A 22,964-nucleotide genomic window follows, 5' to 3' on the forward strand; every position below is an offset into this window, starting at 1 on the left:
AGTATTATAGACTAGTTCCAGTGTTATTTAATGACTAGCCGGGTAAACACCGACGGGGTCCAGACAAAACTTGTTTTAACTATCCCCAAAACACTCGCTGCTATTGGCTGACAGGCGCACATCAAATGCTGGCCAACTAGAACGCTCAGGCGCGGGGCGGGAGCTGCTCCAGCCAATAGGAGCCCAGAGCGGGGTCGCGTTGGTAACCGCCCCCTTCGGGTAAACTCGGCCTGTGTGTTGCTCCGCCGATAAAAACCGAGCGGTCATGTTCCCGTCCCTCCCTCTCTGCTTCTGTCTGTCGGCCAGGCTGCCGCTCTGTTCAACCTGCACGCAACAAAAAAACACCAGAAAACCACCATGTCTGAGAAACTCCCCTACAAAGTTGGTCAGTGTCGAGTTTAATTGTATTCTTTGCGATTTATTTTGTAATTGTAATTTTTAACAGCTCTGTCTTTTTCCTGATTAACTTGCTAGCATGTGGTTTAAAAAAATGTAACGGCTTTGTTATGGTTGTCTTAGCATGTTTATCGTTCGTTATTGTCACTTTTAAGCATAAGCGTAATTCAATTTCGCCATCCGATGTTTGTAGTTTGCAGAGTTAATCCAAAAAAGCTGCGAATGAGTCGACATGTAACAGTGGTATTAGCTTCTTTTCTCTGTGTGCAGAAGCGGCTACATAAGAGTCTGGGAGTTGTAGTTTATTACGAAATCTGTGTACGTTAGGCTCAATGGCTTTGTTTGTGTTTGTAAACTACACTTCCCGTGATGCTTTGCGCGCCGCAAATACCGCCAGCTTCTAGCATGAGTGACAGGAGCAGGCAGAGCTGCAGTGTGTGTGTGAGACTGTGTGTGTGTTGCATGCCGTAGTAATACTGCCCACGGACTACACGTGGTTTATTCCTTGTGAGGCAGCTTTTGAGAGCTAAATGCTTTTGATTTAAAGTGTTTGTTGCAAAAGCTTTGTGGATTAGATTAAAAAATATGGTTTTATTGATTTTCGAGGCCTTTTTTTATTACAGGAAATAAGAAGCACAGCTGGAAAAAGATGAGAAAAACAATACAAAGGGACAGGATGTTACTTTGCATTAAGAATATAAATGCACTTAAACAACAAATTGCATTCTAGTGAAAATGTATTGACGATGATGATGATGATAATAATAATTATAATAATAATAATACATTTAATTTGTACCACACTTTTCATTCATTGTGTAACTCAAAGTCCTACAGTATGAATAACATGGATGGATATACTTTATTGGAGATTCTGGTGCAATGGGTTGAAAGTAGTGCAGAATATTTATAAACAAAACAAAGAGCAAGAAAACAAGATTTTCTGTATTTGTTTATTTTCTTCATTAATTGTTGAGTTTAGTCCATAAAATGTCAGAATGGTGAGAATAGTTTCCCCCCAGCTTAAGGTGATGTCCTCAAATGTCTTGTTTTATCTCATCCAACTGCACACAGCCCGAAGTTATTGATTTATTATCATAGAGGATGAAAGAAACCAGAAAATATGACTACAAACTAATTCAAAACCATTAATTGTTTATCAAAATAGTTGGAAAAGAATTTAATGATTGGCAAATAATCAATGAATTCTTGCAGCTGTAGTCAGGTGTTATGTATTTAAAATGAGTTGTATTTTCCTGTTGCAGCTGGTCAAGAACCAAACATGTTGCACAATGTCTGTCCTGCTAACAGATAACTACAGGTCAAAGTCTCCGTTACCTCTCCTCGTCTCCCATCCCCCCCCTTGCATACATCAAGAGTTCAACTCCGTGAATGTGTCCAGCGGATCTTGATCGATGCAGTGATCACTCATTTACTCCAAGCGGTCAATCAGTGCCACGGTTTTTGGTCATTTTTCGACAAATGTAACAAGAAAAGCTCGACTGAGGGGCGGGGGGGGGAAGAAGTTTTAAACGTTCAAGTCCAGACAATTGCTGCATGAGGTGTGAATGTTGCTCCGCCTCAGGTGTGGGAGCAGCGGCTTCCCAAAAAACCAGTTCTGATGAGTATAGTGACGCCTTTAACTTTCACATACTCTTCATATTCTGACTCTGAGTTAATCTTTACACCAATTCACATTCATAAATTCCCCTCATAAATCATTAAGACATTCACAATCACTGTTTTATGATCCAGGTGAACATTTTATACAATATAAAGAATACAACATGTTTGAATGCTGCAGTGATAAGTCTATTAATTGATTAGTCGGCAACTTTTACGTTTCGAAAATAAGTAAACTATCTGATTGCAGCTTATTTGGTTTCTGACCAGCTGCAGCAGGCAAACACAACTCCTCCATATTAAATCCATAAACCCTAAACTAGAGCTGCTAATTGATTTTAATTGATTAGATACCAATTTTAGTCATTTTTAAAGAAGAAATGTCCAAATTCTGACTTCACCTTCTCAAATGTGAATATTTTGTGGTTGAATTGTGAACAAAGAAAGACATTTGGGGACGTTGCCTTGGGCTGGAGGGAAGTTTTGACATTTTATGGACCAAGTAATTAAATGAAACTCCTTGTCATTGCACAGCAGTACAACTCAACTGTGTGTCCCTGTTGATGATAACACATAAAAACACCAACATTCATCTGCCAAATTGATTAATTGATAAAAAGATTGAGATGAATGGATAATGAGACTCATGGTTAGTTGCAGGTTTAACACAAAGCTTCACAGCCTCCAAAGAAATGAAATCCTGAGTCTCATCTGACATAAAACTCCACTAACTGACTTTAACCGGATTTTTTAGTTTAATCCCATGAACTTTGACCTCTGTGCAGACTCCTCATCCTCTCTGCGGCCGGTTATTCAGCCCGATGCCGGTTCAGTGCAGTTATCTCAGCCCAGAGTCAGTGTTTGTTCAGGTTTCAGAGAGAGTTGGTTGTACTTTGTGACTCACATCCTGCAGCTCTGTGTGGTTTACCTGCAGCTTCACTTCATGTTACAGCAGGATTATTATTTCCAGTATCTGTGTATTTTCAGCAATTATTACTATTTGGGTTAAAACATAAATAAGGAAACAATCCTATTCTAACTTGTAAAAACTGTGTCATGCTCATCTAAACATGAAAATGTGATCATCAATCAAACTTACTTTATAAAGCAGCTTTCATTCAGGTTCATGTAGTTCAAAGGGCTTCAAGGTTAATTAACGAGCTGATAATAAGACAGAAGTGATAAGAGGGAGAATGAAAGTATGAAAAGAAAGTATTGAGAACAATGCACACAAGAGAAAAGTGATTTTTAAAAATGTAAAAAATAAAAAATAGAGAATAAGAGCTCAATGAACAAGAGGAGAAAATAAGAATGATAAATGTGTTTTAGATTTAAAGTGAAATAAAAAAGACAGTAGGGGAGTTTGTTAGAGGGGAAAAAAATAAGTTAAAAATAAAATTTAATTAAAGCTTAAAAAAATGAGATTGAGACTAGCAATAAAAATGATGAAGGGAGAAATGAAAGGGGGGAAAGAACAGAACAGATTAATGCAACACAGGACACACATGCAAATCAGTGATGTAAAAAAGAGAAAATAAGAGTTTATTAAAAGTTAGAGTTAAAAAAACAATTAGATATAATAAAAACATGATGTGCTTTTGAGCCTCTGCTCTTGTTATAAGTTTGTAAGAAGTGTTTTTAGCAGAGAAGGACCAAACAGCAGCTTTTTATTTTTGGGTGGAAAGAACAAACTTTTCTCACTTTTGTTCACAGCATCATGAGAACAAAGTGCTGCTGTAAAATAACAAGGATCAAGGATATCAGTCAAACCCCCCTGCCTCCTTTTTAACCCTCCCAAACTCCTACAGCTTTGATCATTTCAGGCTTTTATTGTAGGATTTGAAATAAAGAAATCAGTCACTGAGGTTTAGTAAAAGTTTTAATTCTTTTAGAAGTTGAGTCGCCTGACTTTAGACGTATAAATGAATGAAAGCTTTATTTTCATTATTCACTTTTTATACATGTACATCAACCACTAAGCTAGTTAATCAACTCAAAATTAGTCAAAGTATTGATTATGGACAAGATAAGTTGCTCCCTCTTAGTGCCAGCAGGTATCAAATGCATCTTATGACTTTTATATTAAATGGATTTAACAGGAGCTTGTTCTTCACTGTGCAAGTAAAAAAGAAAAGGTCACATGTGTAGCAGGAGGAGGAGGAGCAGCTGTCAGGAAGTGAAAGTAGCAACTGTACAAACTACAGACGTCCTCAGTACAAAAACCTGAACTGTTTAACAGCTGCCTTTCTCTCACTTTTTCCCAGTAAAGCAAGAACATAGTCAGCAGAGTCGAGGTTATCCACATAGTAGAGAATGACATGACACAGTATTTTACATGCATTTAAAAAAAAAGAGAGAGCAGATCTGATTATATTTATCATCTCATCTAAAGTGCAGTAAATTTGACTTTCTACAAAGACCACAGAAGAAGAGGTTTAACAGCTGCAGAAGACATCTGGACATCCTGTAGCACACTTAACTTTTTATTATTTTATGACATTTAGACCTTCTTTAAAAAATATTCTGCACTATTTTTTGAGCCATTACATCAAATCTCGTTCTGATGATTATATAACTAATATCTAACTATCTAATTAAAACATACTTATGGATATTCTGCTAAATGCTACAAAATTCTGCAGACTGGTCCTTTTTTAATATGGTCTTTCTCCATCTCTCGATCTGTCTGAGTGTGTCTCTCTCTCTCATGTTGATGGATTTGTATTTATTTTTATGCCCCTTGATGCGTTGCAGCTCAACTGAGTGTTGCAGCTGTGTCATAAGGTGGCAGAGAGGGAACGGTGGTAGTCTGCACTGAGACTCTGCAACACCCGGAGGACTTGGCGTGATACTCACCACCAACACTTTGATTCATCCTGTAGCACACATTGCAACTTGCTGATATTTGAGGGTTAAATTTAACTTTTAGCTCAATGCAAAATGCCTTAACTCTCTAGTTTCATGATGTTTTTGCAGTTTTAGCATACTCAAACACAATTAAGGAGTTCACCATTAATGGAAGAAGTTTTTACATTGTTTAATAATCCACATGAAACTTTTAAAAACTTTTATAAATCATGTGAGAAAGTGCAGAAACGTTATCAGCAGCGAACGGTGAGATCCGACCTGCAGCTCTCAGTTCCCAGCAGACTGACGCGGAGGGAGAACTCCTCGATGAAGAAAACATTGATAACTGCTGAACAAATATCCAACTGAGTGCGTCCGACACTCGTGACAGATGCACTCTCGTCTGAGTCTTAACGCAGCTGTCTGTAACGGCTCAGCTGCAGCTCACAGGTGCTTCAACATGAAGCTCACATTTACAGTTTTTCCCTCCATTAGTACATCTGTCACTAGTGTTGTATATTAGGCTCTGAGTGCTTCCAACACACAGGTGACCTACGCTTAACACTGCACCTGAACGCCTCCCAGTATAGAGACACACAGATGACGTGATGCTCATGTGACGTTTGCTGTCTAGACTCTCTGTGGCAGGCGTAGCTGTGACCTATAAGTGTTTGATTTTGCCTTTTAGTCTCAGTCTGATCCACATTTAGGTGTGTGAGTCCGGATTAAAACTCTGAGAGAGGAACTAAGTCTTTGTGAATCCATCTTTTATTAAATTTCCATGATGATTTAAAGTGACACGGCATCTTAACTTAACGTCTCCTCCCTCTCTCTTTCCCTCCAGCTGACATCAGCCTGGCCGAATGGGGGCGCAAGGCCGTCGAGATCGCGGAGAACGAGATGCCCGGTCTGATGAAGATGAGGGAAATGTACGGTCAGACCAAACCTCTTAAGGGCTCCCGTATCGCCGGCTGCCTCCACATGACCCTGCAGACCGCCGTGCTCATCGAGACCCTCACCGCCCTCGGAGCTGAGGTGACATTTACCAGCTGCTTTTTTAACTTTTTACATTTTGTTACCCAGGGAAAAGGTTTATACTGATCACACATGACTTACTGTAGCGTTTTCTCTTTCTTTGTCTCACATGGATAACAAGGTTTATTTTCCATAACGCTGTAGCACTTTAATATCCGACTGTACTGCAGTAATAAGCTCAGTCAATACTCTCTGTATCCACAAAGCTGCGAGGGGTTACGCATTATGTAACTTTCATCATCTCATGCCTTTGAGGCTCCACATAAACCTCTGTGTGGATGTCTGTTTGCAGCCCAGAGTTTATTTAACCATGCTGTCTGCACATGAAGACACGTCCACTTATACAGACACTAAATAGTTTACTGGAGCAGAGCTAATGAATGATATAGTACTACTAGAGCCCAACCAATATCAGTTATGTAAGCAGCATTTTCTGTGTGTTTGAGCCTTTGTCTTAACCCTCACACACTGTCCATATCCAGACTCTATCACCTCATAATTAGTCTCTGAGTAATAAATCATTCATGAGTCGTCATCGTCAGTCACATATAATAAGAGAGATTTATCCTTAATGAAGCTTTCAAAGAGTTTGGATAGTTTATTATTCAGTTTTTACACTTCTTGTTTATGGAGACACAACAAACCATGAACTAATATTAAATATGAAGAATGCAACAGTAGCTTTTTGAATAAATATGGGTCAAAAACTCTAAAACATAATATGTATCAGCTGCAGTCAAATGTTTTAAGAAGTAATCAAATTCAAAAAAAGTATTTAGAGAATATTTACTGCTTTTCAAATGTTAAAATGGGCCAAATTTGACCCGGGCTCCAAGTATTATTAATAATTCCAGATACAAACACATCAGTCATTGAGTATTTTTAAGAATGGGGCAAAAAAAGAATCAATCGTGGTACATTTTGGACTCTGGTCAAACTTTTCTAGGAAACGAAAGACCTGCTGCCAAATATGTGTTTTTAAATCTCTACCCTCCTTTTTGCTTCCTCTTGATTCATGTGAGGAATCAGTTTGTGGAGAGGTGTGGTGCAGCAGATAGTCAAATATTAAGATACTGCTCTACTTAAAATAGTCAAACAGTCTTTTATCAGAGCACTTTAGTTTACTGATAACATGTGGCAGCTTCTTTATGCTGCTGTGTGACTGTGTGGAGTTAAGTCACGCTGAGCGGCAGAAACGGTCATCTTCAGCTGCTGTTGGTGAGAAAGAGAGAGGTTTTTTCTCTCCCTGTCCCCCTCGGTGGGTTTCAAGGCCGCTGTGTTCTGTTATCATGTTAGCTTTTATCTTTCTGACCAGGACTGGTCTGGTCCTGCAGGAACCTGCATCCTGGGAACCAGCAGAGAAAAAAATACTGAACTCCTCTGACCCTCAGTTTTTTTTCTCTTCTCACCGCAGCAAGGGGAATAATCCTGTGATTCTGTGGTGCTTGCAAATCCACTTTCCCTACGACCAAAGTTGGTGGTCTTTATATTGTAAAGCCGGCCTATTCAGTTGGCAGCCTGCGGGCCACATCCAGCCCAGAACAGACCTCCACTGTGGTCTAAGATCTGTAAGGAGACAAAATCAGCCTGAGAAACATACTTCGCCCATCACTGCAGGATCTGAGTCAACTAGCTACGGCAACAGCACTCGGACAAACCACATATACTCATCTGGTTTATGTACGTCCATTAAAAGTGCCATTGTTTAAAAGCGTTGGTATTTTTTGACCTGGATCCTGTTTGTGTTTGTGAGTAATGGGGACAGCTATTTTTGAAATTGGTCCACCAAAAGTGCTTCCCCCCCCCCCCCCCCCCCCCCCCAATGACATGCTCAAGTGTCTGACAGAGAAATAGAAGCTTCTTCTTTACTTTTTGCATGATCCAATGTGTCTGAAAAAGTCTTGCAGAAGGAGAAGTCTCACTCAGAAGTCTCACTAGAGTTGAGTTATTGTAGGAGTTTGCCCTTTTTATTTTCACATTTGATTTTTTTAAATCCAAAATTGACTTTAAATTTAATTGAACCGTGGCATTAAAAGATCTTAAGGTCTTACATTTAACTTGCTGATACATGCAGACACCCAGCTGTTATTGTAAAATCCACTTTTACATGCAGATGGTCAGCTTTTACACTGCAGTAACACATTTTGACCACTAGATGGCAGTAGTGTGTGCTGACTTAATTCATGTAAAGCACAGTGGGACCAAAATGACCAAAGTACACTAAATGTATACAGTTATTTAGTAAAACATATCTAAATCAACCTTTTTATATTGTTCATATTACTGTTTTTAATGTTATGCCCCTTGAGGCGTTGCAGCTCAACTGTGAGTGTTGCAGCTGTGTCATAAGGTGGCAGAGAGGGAACGGTGGTAGTCTGCACTGAGACTCTACAACACCCGGAGGACTCGGCGTGATACTCACCACCAACAATTAAACTCATATATAAACCCTGTAGCCAAGAAGTTGTTAGATTACACAGCAATTTTCTTCTTTTTATTGAAATGAAATGATGGTTTTTATTTAGTTGAATTCAGTTATACTGGATATAAAGATGCACATAGTGATACTTCCTGTCTGAACTTGTGATCCTGAATGTGTTAATATATGAAAACTCTCTCAGAAACTTGAGTTATTGATGGATTTTTACCATCACCAAGTTTAATGTTAACATAATGCACTGAATGATGTGGATGTTTTCAGGTGGGGTTTGATTGTAGCAGACCTTCGTTAAAATTTACTACCTCACAAAAAGTTGTATATTTTAGTTTGGTAAATTATATAAAGGTCAGTGTAGCTTTTATTGTCTTTCTCCTCTTTCTAACTCGCTCTCTTTCTCTTTCTGTTCAGGTTCAGTGGTCGAGCTGCAACATCTTCTCCACCCAGGATCATGCTGCTGCCGCCATCGCTAAGGCTGGTATCCCAGGTAACCCACAATGCCTCTGTGTTTACTGTATGTAAACTATGAAATGACCCGGCCAGCTTTCGACATGTAAACAACTTGTTTTTATAACTCTCTAGCTGCCTCAGCAAAAAACAATCTCTCCATTTAACTACTGGATGAAGCCAGCTGAATCTAAAATGAAAATCTCATATTTCGCTCTTCTGGCCTTTTTTGTGCAGATGTTTCAGAAACAGCTTCCAGAGTCGATAAATCTAAATTGGTAGCCTCGTTTTCTTTTTCTTTTTTTCAACGAGAAACTGTGCTTTTGGAAAACCTAAACCTGCAGTTTGGAGCATTTAGGACTCCATCAAAGTGACCAAATTGTGAGTTTGGCTCCATTAAAACGGAGCAGAAGGGGAGTTTCACACAAGTGCAGTTTAACCATCTGCGTCTGACTTCCTCCTGATTTTAGATGTTTGCTGTGATATACACACACACACACACTGTTGTTTACTGCTAAAACAGATATATTCTGGTGCTTCAGTTTAGGTGGAGATCTGAGAGATGTAGAAAATTGTTAGTGTGGATGTAGTCTACAGTTCCACAGCTAGCCTGATCTACCTCATTCAGGTTTATGTACCTTTTTATAGTTCTCTATGATCTGCAAACAATCAGATTCATCTCTTCTGTGTTCCCTCGGTGGTGGAACGAGCTGCAGAAAACTTATATATATATATTGTCAGCAGCAGACCGAACGTCTCCTGAGGGAACTTACTCATTTAAAGGACCAGTGTGTAGGATTGAGCGCCATCTAGTGGTGAGGGTGCAGATTGCAACAAAAAATCAAAAGGCCGTCTCTAGAGCCAATGTTTGGTTTGTCCATTCTGGGTTACCGTAGAAAAGTGGTGGTATATCCCAATGTAGATATACGTAAATAGATAAAGGTAACAGAGAGATAATGATTCTTATTTTCAGGTGATTGATGTGCAATATATTTATGCAAATGCATTTTTTTTCTCATACGTAGTTTTTAAAAAAAAATTTCCCTGTTTTTTATTATTTTATAATATTTAGCACTTTTAAAAAAATATTCTGCACTATCTTTGAGCCGTTGCAACAGATCTCGTAGTTAAAACATATTTAAAACATATTTATGGATATCTGCAAAGTCCATTCTGTTAAATGCCACAAAATTCTGCACACTGGTCCTTTTTTTTTTTTTAGATTGCTCTTTCTCCATCTCTTGATCTTTCTTAGTGTCTTTCTTTATCATGTCAATTTGATTGTATGCCCCTTGAGGCGTTGCAGCTCAACTGTGAGTGTTGCAGCTGTGTCATAAGGTGGCAGAGAGGGAACGGTGGTAGTCTGCACTGAGACTCTACAACACCCGGAGGACTCGGCGTGATACTCACCACCAACACTTTGATTTTTAAAGTCAAAGGAAAAACTCTCACTTGTCTCTTGAAGGGGGTAAAAAGCTAAGATCTATCTCTCTCTTTCTTTCTCTCTCTGTGTAGTGTACGCATGGAAAGGTGAGACCGATGAGGAGTACATGTGGTGCATCGAGCAGACTCTGTACTTCAGGGACGGTCAGCCCCTCAACATGATCCTGGACGATGGTGGAGATCTCACCAACCTGGTCCACACAAAGTACCCCAAACTTCTGTCAGGTGGGTTTGTTTATACACACACACACACACAGCTGTTTAAATCGGGTTAAGATCTCATTGATAACATTAATACTTGGCTGTTTTTCTGTATTATATCACTTACATGTTATTTAAAGGATTAGTGATGTCTGACCTGGAGCTTTTAGTCACTACTCAGTGTGGCTCAAAAAATGACGGTGACTTTTAATCTCTGATGTCACAGTATTTTAGCTCAATTTAGGTTTTTGTTATTTATGTAGCACTTTTTAAAGCTAATCTTATAAAGTGCTTCACAGGGAAGTAAAACAGAACAGATTACATGAGAGAAGAGACGGCATGAATGACTATTAAACAAATTACAGAGCATATTATAGAGATCAAATAAGTAAATCCTTTTTTAAAAAAACTGGTTAAAGAAAGAAAAACCTGATGTGCACAGAGTTAACATAAACATGTGTAAAAGTATACACACATGACCTCAACATTAATATATTACAAGAGGTTTTTAATTGTTTTTTAAATGTTGACACTGATGTCTGATTCAATTCAAAAGACTTTATTTTATTATTTAATTTAAAAGACATGAGGAAGCAGCAGCATCATTTAAAAAGAGGACAAACAGAATATCAACAACATAAAATCATATAAAGTGCTATAGTCAGTATTTTCAGTGACCATCACAGTCCATAGGTTGTCCACAGGAAGTACAGTGAAGTCAGTTTTGGAGCAGAATTACATCTGTTTAACTACCAGCACAGTAATGTGAGAGTAAATATGGCTCATGTTAGTCTGACTGATAGATTTGTGTCTTCAGTCAGTAGCAAAATTACAAGATATTTCTCACCAGATCTTTTTTATTATTTCATGATATGATTGATTTTATGCCCCTTGAGGCGTTGCAGCTCAACTGTGAGTGTTGCAGCTGTGTCATAAGGTGGCAGAGAGGGAACGGTGGTAGTCTGCACTGAGACTCTACAACACCCGGAGGACTCGGAGTGATACTCACCACCAACAATATAACAAACAACCTGTAGCTGTATGCACTAGTATAGTATATTAAATTACTAAATGACTCCGTGAGACTGAGAGACGAGGGTATGATGGTGCACTACAATAATGCATCTTACTCTACTCAACTTTTTGCATGGAGACTTGAAGTGAAGTCTTGTAAGCAGACTTTTATATTGCAAGAACATGAGGTAGTTTCTTGGCTTATACTGCGTTAAAGTACAGCATCATATTTTTGAGACTTATAGAAATGTTCCATATTTACGTGTCCGTGTATTTTCAGGTATCCGTGGTGTGTCCGAGGAAACCACCACAGGCGTCCACAACCTGTACAAGATGATGAAGAAGGGCGAGCTGAAGATCCCCGCCATCAACGTCAACGACTCTGTCACCAAGGTAACCAGCATTGACCTTTTTATCCCTATTTAGCTGTATCCTGTAACACTAATTAGACAAAGGTGAAAAGAGTTATAATAATCCTCATTAATAAAACCGTTCATCAGTGAAGGAGTCATTTGTTAGGTACCATAAACATGTTTGTTGAATTAATCACATTTCCATATAATCTATAATTAGTCATTTTATACAGCTATCGGGTTCTGCTGCTACATTTTGAGGTCATGTGAATGCACTGACTTATGGAAATGTATGGAAATTTGTGGAAATCTTTAAATGTGACACCAGGCCCACAGCGGGAACTCGTTTATCATCCTGTTGAATAACACGGCCCTCATGTCTCTCTCTCCCTCTCCTCTTCTTCTTCTTGCAGAGTAAGTTTGACAACCTGTACGGTTGCAGGGAGAGCCTGATCGACGGTATCAAGAGAGCCACCGACGTGATGATCGCCGGTAAAGTGGCCGTCGTCGCAGGTTACGGTGATGTGGGTAAAGGCTGCGTCCAGGCTCTGCGTGGATTCGGAGCTCGCGTCATCGTCACAGAGATCGACCCCATCAACGCCCTGCAGGCCGCCATGGAGGGTGAGTGATGTGATGGAGACATGAATTCACTCAACATGAAGGAAAAAGTCAACTGTAGCCGCCCCATTCAGATATGATGAGGGATTTTTAAATTAAGGATGTTACAATCCACTTACTACATGTGTTTCATAATAAACCCTGTCAGATAATGAAGGGCTTATGGTGCACATACAGCTTGGAAAGTGATGGAAAAAGTATTTGCATTACGTCATTGTCAAGCAGAGATCTTTTTATCTTCACATTTTGAATTAATTTTTTTCATAAATCAGTGCTACTGGTCACCTTTTTACTTCTGTCTGTGGGAGTTTACAAATATTTAACCAATGGAAAGTATTTAAAATAAGATTCATGAAGTATTTAAAATAGATTGCTTTTTTTTGCAAACTACTCTTCTATATAGGGTTTTCTGCAATTTATAATGCTCACTTTCCCTTTTTTATATAGGGTTTTATGCACTTTCTTTTTATTTCTAGAGGTATATTTTATAGATTTGTCTTTTTAACTTGACTTTACTCTCTGAACAAACAACCACACAAAAGGCAAATAAAGTTCTTTATCTTGATAAATCTCATTACTCAATTTGATGCATTAGTTTTTTTTTTTAAACCTTCCTGACAAGTTGACAGTTTTGTAACGGCAATGATAAGTAACAAACAGTGAATGATATAAATCCTGTCCTCCTCTGTTGTGGCTCTGTAGGTTATGAGGTCACCACCATGGATGAAGCCTGTAAGGAAGGAAACATTTTCGTCACCACCACTGGCTGTGAGGACATCATCCAGGGACAGTAAGTTACAACAACTAGTACTTTAATTAGTTTAAATCAGTTTCACACAGTCGGAGCTAAATTCAGTATCATTATTACATTAAATGCCACCAGTTATGATTTAAATCTTACTTTTTTCACGTGTTCCCTCTTCAGTCACTTTGAGAAAATGAAGGACGACTCCATCGTCTGTAACATCGGTCACTTCGACTGTGAGATCGACATGGCCTGGCTCACCAAGAACGCTGCAGAGAAAGTCAACATCAAGCCTCAGGTACGACAAACTAAATCATGAACTGAAACTGAACATTTATGAACAGGAAGTATGTTAAACCTTTTTGATATCAGTCATGTTAAAGTAGTCGGGCTCCAGCTGGAAAATGTTTATTTGTTTATAGTCTGCTCAGCCAAAAATGACAATATAAATATACTTCTTTTTTTTTTTTAAAGCTTTTTCTTTTTTATCTTGTGATGAAAAATATTAGTAATTAAATAAATGTGTCTGATTCTTTTCTGTATTTATTCCACTGAATGCCTGTGCTGTATTTCTGTAATTTAGCTTGGTTTTTATTCTGTACACACTTCAATCAATCATCTTAATTTAAATTAGAGCAAAAGTAATCTCAAGGCACTTTTCTCACAGAGCAGGTCTAGACTGTACTCTTTAATTTAATTTACATGTCAGTCTGTCCTGAGAGATGCATCCATCCTCTGCTGCTCTTCCTGAGGTTTTTTTTTTAAGGGAGTTTTTCTGATTTCTTTTTATTTGAATCAGTGTTATACAGATTTTAAAGCTTTACAAACTGAAGCTGAAGCAATAATCTGTATCCTCCGTCTCTTCCTCCTCAGGTGGATCGCTTCAGGATGAAGAACGGTCGTCACATCATCGTCCTGGCAGAAGGCAGACTGGTCAACCTTGGCTGTGCCATGGGACACCCCTCCTTCGTCATGAGCAACTCCTTCACCAATCAGGTACTGAGAGAGAGAGTGTGTGTGTGTGTGTGTGTGTGTGTGTGTGTGTGTGTGTGTGTGTGTGGCCCTTTCAATAATGGCTGCCTTTAATATAATACATTTATTTTACTTGATACTTTACTGTAAACTCGGGGCGTTTTTGTCCATGTCAGGATCCTGTTTATGCCTTTAGATCCATTTTATGCCTTTTTTTTTTTTTAATTATTGGATAGCCAAGTAGAGAGATGACAGGAAATGAGAGAGGAATTGCCTGCAACAAAGATCTCTGGCTGGATGCAAACCAGAGATGTTGCTGTTCATGATCAGCATCTTAACTCAGACAAATTAACTTTTTTTTTTTTTTTTTTTTTACATTGTTGGCGTGACCATTTCCTGGATAAAAACAAAAATCCCATCTGACATCTGCTTTATTAAACATTGTGTGTCTTATTTATGACGTCATCTGTTCCCCTTTTCCTTTCCTGTAGGTGCTGGCTCAGATCGAGTTGTGGCAGAACACCGCCAAATACCCCCTGGGAGTCTACTTCTTGCCCAAGAAGGTGAGAAGCATGATGATGATGATGATGATGATGATGATGATGATGATGATATATTTAATGCATCACATACAGCATTTAAACTTAATAACTTCTTAAACAACAGTCTTCCTGAATGTAATTTTATAGTAGATCAAATTACACTTTTGGGCTTCAGTGATTTTTAATAATGGAGCGGCTACATCTCTCGGTGTTTGCATGTGAGGTCATAATACATTTAAGCTGAGGATCAAGCTGGGTGTTACAGAAGGATTTAGAAGAGACTGAGAAAGAAAATCAAATGTCCTTTTTAACTTTTTTTTTTTAATGTTAGATGTTTTTACAGTGAGCATTATAGAGAATAATTACATGAGTGTGAGCTGGGTTCATACAGTGTGCACTACAGGTCTTTTTAAATTTGGTAAAAGAGGCAAAAACAAACAGGAAGAGGACGGTGAAGAGACTGGTGACTCCAACACAGCAAGGGTTTATTTGATGCTTAACCAACTCAAGAGAATAAGAGTAAAAAGTGAAGTGATGATGTGGAGCTAATTTCCCTCTAAAATATTTTTTTGCCTTATTTTGATTTATCCTCTATGGGTTTGCGTAAAGAGCAACAATGAGCATATTCAAAGACAGTTATAATAGTGTTGATCATGAATGGAAGACCAGCCTAATGCAACTTTTGGAGTCTTAATCATAGCACACTTTGCAACTTTTAACTCTGTATAGTTATAGTTAGCAAATTGAAACATCATCTCCAAATAACTGATATTTGAGGGTTACATTAAAACCTCTAGATCAATGAAAAATGTCTTTTACTCTTTAAGATGTGTTTTTTGCAGTTTTAGCAGACTCAAACACAGTAAGAGGTCATCAATGGCAGAACATTTTACTCTTAATAATATCCTGTTTAATAATCCACATGACACCATTTACCTTGATGTTACTCGTTGTCTCCTTTGTACCTGAAGTAAACATTTCAACAAATAATGTTAAACTGTAAGGGTTAAAACTCATATACAGTTAATCTACATAGAAATAACTGCTTCCATTATTGAAGAGCAGTTTGCAGCCAAACATGACCATCACCTAACCCCCCTGTCTCTTGTCTTCTGTCCCATCAGCTGGATGAGCAGGTGGCAGCCGCCCACCTGGACAAACTGGGAGTGAAGCTGACCAAGCTGACAGACAAGCAGGCCAAGTACCTGGGTCTGCCCAGCGAGGGGCCCTTCAAACCGGACCACTATCGCTACTGAGCCACCCCTGCCGCAGTTGTGGAAGAGGAGAAGAACAGAAGAAGAAGAAAGAAGAGGAGGATGTGTGGCTAGAAGGCTGTTTTTGTAGTAGATGGGGACACTTTAGCCAGGTTGCACTCTGGGCGTCGTATTGGTTTTAGGCTGCCAAATGTCAACTTTTCAGGGATACTGGGAGATGGGTGGTGTCTTCTTCTTTTAATAGCTTCCATATCAAATACAACAAATCTTATCATGTCGATCAAAGTGATTTAGCATGACTGACATTTGGAAGGAACACCTTTCCTTTTTTTTATTCTGCTTTATTAAGGTGAGTTGAAATGTAATCTACCGATCGGTTGCTGCTGAGTGACTCGATTCTGGTTGATAACTGCATCCACCAACAGCTTTATGTGGGACGTCGCAAAATGTTTAAGTTCTCTTTGTTCAGACGTTTGTCAAAGCAACATCTCACCCTGTATTTTTGATACCGCCCATACCTTTTTAATCACCCTCCATCTTTTCCCCCCCTTCTCTCTCTTTCTTTCTCATCACTACTCCTCTGAAACAACATCGAGCTCTGCAGTGGCTAAAGAGAAAAAAGAAAGTCTCTTGTTGTTTATGTCATTCCCTCTCTCCATTTATGGAATAAAATAAACCCCGATGCTTTTCCGTCTGAGCGCTTCTCTCTCTCCCGTCTCGTAGCAGCTTTCGAGGTAGAAGAAGGAACCGGTTTTTCTTCAGTATCTTGAAATGAATGAATGAATGAATCGAGGCTAAAACAGTTAAGTGTACAGTGGCCTTATTCCAGTGTTATTTTTACATAATGCCGCCCTGTGTTAGCACTTAATGAAAGAAATACTAAAAAAAAACTGTACTTGAACTGTGCGATAAGACTGTGGAGACGCCTGTTTTTCAGTGCTTGGCGTTACTGCGTGTGTTCATTATGTATCCAGGTTGATCGCTGGAGAGTAGAAAGAAGCAACGCTGCCAAAGGAATCACCACAGAGCATCATGTTTTATGCCTGATTTATAAGTAGAGAAAAAAAAAACACAAAACAAAAGTCTTACTCTCTGTTGCCTCATTTTCTTCCTTTTTATTGTAATTATTTAATTTGACTTGAAGGGCCAAAAACAAAGTCCAGTGCCCCCTGCCCCTCTCCTTCCTCCCCCAGTACCTGCCTTCTCTCCATTTAAAGCCAATCAGATGTTTCTGTTACAGGATTTAAGGTGATGTTTAAAAGTTGAAGCCACAGTTGTCAACGGTTACAGCTCCAAGTACAAAAAAAGTTCAGCTGACTGTAAACGATGGATTGATGAAGCTGTCAAGTGTGACGATGAAAAAATAAACATGTTGGCTCTGTGTTTGTTTCTCATATGGTTGTGATTTTTATGATTGTTTCTTTTTTAGAAAAGCACACCAGCACTCTGAAAGGATAATTGGGGTTTCTGTCTCCTCCAGGTGTCTGTCTCTCATGAACCCATCAGGCTAATCATTTTTATGCACGTTATATACTGAAGGTGTGGTTGTAGTGATTTTATAATTATTTTATAATGTGTTTCATACCGTCATTGACTCCTAACCTGCCAGTAGGAGACACAAATGATCAACAACGGCAGGAAAAGTCATTTCTGGCAATCATTCAGGCTAAAAACAATTCTTATTTAATCTTGTATGCCACATTTTAATCATTGAGAAGTTTAATTTCATTTTGCAGAATAATTCCAACCCTGATAGATTATAATCCACTACATTTATGCCAATACAAGATCAATAAATCCCTGCTTTTAGCTTTGCTGCCATTTTGACTAAAGTGAATCAGGAGGGACAATTTAGTGAGATTCAACCTTTCTTTCTTTGGGAGGTAGAGAGGTTTTATGGTGTGTTACAACAAAAATGTATGGAAGCGTATCTGCACCGTTATTCAAATGGCAATGCATTTTGCAAATTGGCAATTCAATGTTCAATTTTGTAATGCAATTTGAAAATGCATTTGGCAATTCACAATTCAATATGCTAAGTGATAATGCAATCTTCAATACAGTTTTAATTCTCTCAATGAAATTTAGGAATTAAAATTAAATTATGTGAATTACATATCAACATGGTATTCTTGCACCTTTATTCGAAATGGAAATTCAATTTGCAAATTGGCAATTCAATCTTCAATTTTGTGATGCAATTTGAAAATATATTTGACAATTCAATCCTCGCATCACTTTGTATTTTCTTAGGTTAAACAACACAATGAAATACAACAGCGCCCCCGTTTACTGGGTTGCATTTCCACACGCGTTATCTGCAACAAAATTCAATGCAATCTGTCAGTTCTCTCATCAAGGCGGGTCTTCCGTAACAATATCACGTGACTTCTCAGCTGTGTCCAGGTATCCAGGTAACCAGTCAGACAGGTAGCGTTCATGTGCGTGCACTGGTCGTTAGGAGGAGGCCAGAGCGGGAAACGACGAATGTGGTACGGACATTTAAAGTGGAGAAGGAAGATTAAGTGACCGAGAAACTTCCAGAGAGGAGAAAAAATGAAATATAAGAACTTCGACCAGACAAGGACCTGCGGACACATCGGTGGTTTTCTAACCGGCGGAGGGACAGACAGACCGGACAGTGAAATCGGACAGGTGAGTAACATGAGCTCTGCTGTGCTTCACATAAACAGTAATGTTACCTGTCTGGACATTCAGCTCACTGTCTAGTTTATTAAGATATGCTGTTATTGTGATGTTAGCTGTAATGTAGCAGCAGAGTTGTTACTACAGCTGTCTGACTCTGTACGTTAACACGGCAGCTAACGTTAGCAGTGTGCTAACGTTAGCTGCCGTGTTAACGTACAACCAAACATTAGCCGATGTTAGCTGCATAACATAGAAGACTTTATTGTCATTGAACAAGCACAACGACATTATTGCTGTGCTATGCAGATGCTCTGTGTATCTGGTGTTTGTTCACTGCTTTCAAGTGTTTACAAACATGAAGACCTATAAACACTTGGAAAATCTTGACTTATAGCATCAGGCATTGCATAAGGAAAGAAAATATACAGTAAATCAACACTAAAATGTAGAAAAGTATGTCTAAAGAAAACAATAGCTCAATACTAAAACATAATTTTGGAAAACCTGCATGTTGTGTGTTTGCTTACATCATGGCTCTCAGCCACGTTGAGAGTGGACAGAAACAGACTTCAGGGTCTTCTGTCTGTGTCCTGAATATAACTTTATTACTCTAAACAGATAAAGAGAGAATGGGCATTTATAGCTTTACTTTACTTTTAATATTTGAATATTAGTGTTTTATTTTCTACCCAGCAGGTGTCACTATTTAATCTCATATTACCTTAAACTCTTTACTCATGGTCAATTGCTTGTAATTAACAACCTGCTTCTTTACCAATATGACCAGTGTTAGTCTGACTCCGATGAAGCCAGACTTACTTGAACTTGCTTTGTGATGTAGGGCTCCTGGTCTGTGAACCGGACAAGATCCTCCACCAGCTAGACACAGTGATAAGATTGTCTATGGACAAATCCTCTCAGGCATCAATCAGACCTTCAATTTCATTATAAAAATCAAGTTAGCGGACAAAACGCAAACCAGATGTCAGAGCAGCAGATCTGATACAGATTTAAGCACATTAAATCACTTTCAGAGGCACTCTAACAGTCTGATAATTGGACTAAAAGTCAGAGGTGGGGTAAGAGGGAACCTTTTTTTAAAATGTCATTGAGATAAAATGAACAGCTGAAGTGAAGTGCCTCAGACCACATCATACAACAAAACTGATAGGCAGTATCAGCACTGTTTTATGGGCCAACACACTAAAGATTTTGCGCTAATTTGCAGCTGAGAGCATCACACAGCTGGCTTTATGTTACAGCTAGCTGCAGCGTCATACAGCAGCTGAAACGATAAGTAAGTCTCCAAACATAGAAAAGGGCTGTGTGCATTTACACATGCAGTACAGCAACAGTAACTTCATTAACCGTGGATCATCAGGATCTGACAGTAATTAATGCTCTGTGTCCTGCTGCACATCTACACAGATCAGCTCATACACACAGACTCAGGTTTATACATGCAGATTGTTTGTAATAAAGAAGAATTTATGGATGAACCAGGGGTGATTCTAGGATCAGACCTTCAGGGAGGCTCAGCTCCTAATGAGATTTTGACATACAGTACCCTGCAAGTGTTCAAGTATTCGTTTGCAAGTGACAATGTAATGCCAATATATGATGTCAAAATAATCCTGGAGCTCTGATTTCTGCTCACAAATAAAACCCCAATTACTTTAGGATGTGAATAACAATATTATCCAATTCGAACCAGTTTATAATATGTTTGAACCAGTGTATAAAGACATTGTCCAACTCTATCAAACTTCTTTATAGACATGTTTGAACATTTTACGCATAATATTTATTAGACATATGTTGATATATCTTAATTTATTATTTCTGTTGTTGCTTGGAAGAATAGTCTGAGGCCCACAGTTTGGTAAGCAGAACTGAGCTCAAGCTAACACAACCTTAGCTTCAGGTGATGAAGTTACACACTAATGAAAACACAGCTATAAATATATTTAATTCCTGCCAAAAGATCCTTTCCTACAACACACCATTAAGCATTGTAGTTATTTCCACAACAACATAAAATGAAAACATGTGGAACCTTCCTATCATCTTCCTAACATTTGATCCTATCAGGGAATGATAAAATACTTGCAGACTTAGAAAAATGCCACGGCCAATTACACAACAGCAAAGTTAAATAACGGTATTTTGTTTTCTGAGATGTTCCTGCAGCTGGGAGAACAGTGTTCGTCAACACCCTTTTTTTACTATGCTTACTGACCTTTTCTTTTTAAATACAGTACTGTGCAAAAGTTTAAGGGCGTGTCACATGTTCATATTTTTTTCCATAATGCAGCACCATCAGGGCGTCTGATACGTCCCAAATTTATTCTGCAGCATGATAATGACCCCAAATATCCAGCCGGAGTCGTAAACAACTATCCTCAGTGACAAGAAGAACGAAGAGGCCCGAAACAGATGGTTTGGCCTCCACATAGCCCTGATCTAAACATCATGGAGTCAGTCTGGGATTACATAAAGACACACAAGCAGCTGAGATGACTAAATCCATAGAAGAAGAGCTGTGGCATGCTCTCAAAGATGTTTGGAAAGAGCTAACTGCCAAGTACCTTGAAAAACTGTGTGCAGGTGTACAGAGGAGAGCTGCTGCTTGTTTAAAGGCAAAGCTGCTCACAGAAAATAGTGATTTAATTTAGATTTTAGAAGTTAGTTGATAAATAAAAACTATTCATGCCAGTATTTCTGAAGCATCCTCGGTCTACTTTTAGTGCCTAAAAGTTTTGCACACTGCTGCTGTATTTTGTCACAATGAGAACACAATATATACTCAAAGAGCCTGCTTATATTTAATGGATTTGTTTAAAGGCAAAGCTGCTTTTTCTTCTGTTGACTGAGCTTTGTATGAAGTTAATTGACAAATACTGTTAATGGCAGTATTTTAGAAGCATCCTTGCTTTACCTTTAGAGTCTAAAACTTTTGCACAGCACTGTATTTTGTCACGTTTCCAATGAGAACACACTATATACCCAGAACCTGCTCAGAATTCATTTGTACGATGGATTTGGTCCACAGTTGATGTTTGATCTTGACTTGACTCGCATAAAAAGCGTTAAAAGTCGGACAAAAGTTGACCAATGGTTGTCATGCTCGTCATCACAACACGCTCAAGGTTTCAGACTGAAATCATGAACATAGTGTGTGTGTGTGTGTGTGTGTGTGTGTGTGTGTGTGTGTGTGTGTGTGTGTATCTTAATCACCAGCTTTATTGCAATGCTTTCATTTCACCAGCAGATGGCAGTGTGTTTTCAAATATGACTCATGACCTTATATACTGTTCATATTCTGACTCAATCAGTCTCTACATTAAATTACCCATCAGTCATTAATAAAGAGTGTATTCTATTTATTTATTTATTGGGAAAAAAATACATTTGAAATCACAATTTTATGATGCAGAAGAATGTTTCATAGAATATATAGAATACAGCAACATGTGTGAATGGTGATTTTTTAAATTTTGCATTAAAAACAAGTCAAATTTGGACATTTTCATACACGATAATGTGTATCAGCAGCACAAAAAATTAAAAAATGATGCATTTTATCTCCATATTTGTATATTCAGGGTCATATTAGGAAAAGTCCACCTATGAGGTTTGGGTGTTCTTACAGTCAAAAACCTTCATTTAGGCTTCAAAAGAACTTCCTGTGTTGTTCTGTCTTTTCTCCACTGTAGGCTGGGTTTTAATATGTTAATACTTATAAATTATTATAAAAGAAACCAATTTAAGATGATTATATGACAGGTTGTATGAGAATCAAACTTGTGTTTGGAGGAATGTACTGTTAGAAACGTCCATAGGAGTAAACATTATTTGGGCAGCTTTGGCTTAGGAGGAAGATCGGAGGTTTGATTCCCTGCTCCTCCAGTCCACATGTCGATGTGTCCTTGGGCAACATACTTAACCCCCAAATTGCTCTCGATGGCTCTGTCAATGATGTATGAATGTGTGAGTGACTGTTAGCTCCCCCTTGATGAGCCGTGTGTGTGTGTGTGTGTGTGAGAATGTGACATGTAGTGTAAAAGTGCTCTGAGTGGTCAAAATGACTAGAAAAGCGCAACATAAGTACAGTCCATTTACCATTAGGTGCTGACATGATGGTCTCAGATCTGTCATTTTTGACGGCAACATTGTGATCAGTGGATTGAATTGCAGAGGTGAATTAAAGGACAAGTTCACTACTTTTCATGCCTGTCTGAAAACGACAGTCAGGTGTCCATATGAACACTAAAAGAGATTTTTCCTCACTGTAATTATTCCTCCTGTTCATACTGTCTCAGTGGAAGTGATGGGGGCCAAAATCCACAGTGTAGGTGTCAGTCATTTTATACAAATATACATTTGAAAGTTTATCCGGAGCGTATATGAGGCTTTGGCAATCTGAGT

At 38.5% G+C, this 22,964-nt stretch overlaps 1 protein-coding gene and 4 non-coding genes across 5 annotated transcripts; all 5 read left to right on the forward strand.

The window, feature by feature from the left end:
- Positions 1 to 231: 231 nt before the first annotated feature.
- ahcy (adenosylhomocysteinase) lies at positions 232 to 17,268 on the forward strand. Its single transcript, XM_053316029.1, has 11 exons — positions 232 to 385; positions 5,711 to 5,901; positions 8,750 to 8,825; positions 10,301 to 10,453; positions 11,724 to 11,836; positions 12,210 to 12,417; positions 13,117 to 13,204; positions 13,340 to 13,457; positions 14,033 to 14,155; positions 14,623 to 14,694; positions 15,798 to 17,268. Exons 1-11 carry the CDS (start codon positions 358 to 360, stop codon positions 15,927 to 15,929), a joined length of 1,302 nt encoding a protein of 433 aa, XP_053172004.1. The 5' UTR covers positions 232 to 357; the 3' UTR covers positions 15,930 to 17,268.
- On the forward strand, positions 4,752 to 4,885 carry LOC128356330 (small nucleolar RNA SNORA17). Its single transcript, XR_008321179.1, has one exon. It is a non-coding gene; the product is annotated as a small nucleolar RNA SNORA17 (small nucleolar RNA).
- On the forward strand, positions 8,198 to 8,333 carry LOC128356328 (small nucleolar RNA SNORA17). Its single transcript, XR_008321177.1, has one exon. It is a non-coding gene; the product is annotated as a small nucleolar RNA SNORA17 (small nucleolar RNA).
- LOC128356329 (small nucleolar RNA SNORA17) lies at positions 10,070 to 10,205 on the forward strand. Its single transcript, XR_008321178.1, has one exon. It is a non-coding gene; the product is annotated as a small nucleolar RNA SNORA17 (small nucleolar RNA).
- LOC128356327 (small nucleolar RNA SNORA17) lies at positions 11,313 to 11,448 on the forward strand. The gene has a single exon (XR_008321176.1). It is a non-coding gene; the product is annotated as a small nucleolar RNA SNORA17 (small nucleolar RNA).
- Positions 17,269 to 22,964: the final 5,696 nt, after the last annotated feature.

The sequence above is a fragment of the Scomber japonicus genome, chromosome 3 (assembly GCF_027409825.1).
Source record: "Scomber japonicus isolate fScoJap1 chromosome 3, fScoJap1.pri, whole genome shotgun sequence".
Lineage (NCBI taxonomy): Eukaryota > Metazoa > Chordata > Actinopteri > Scombriformes > Scombridae > Scomber > Scomber japonicus.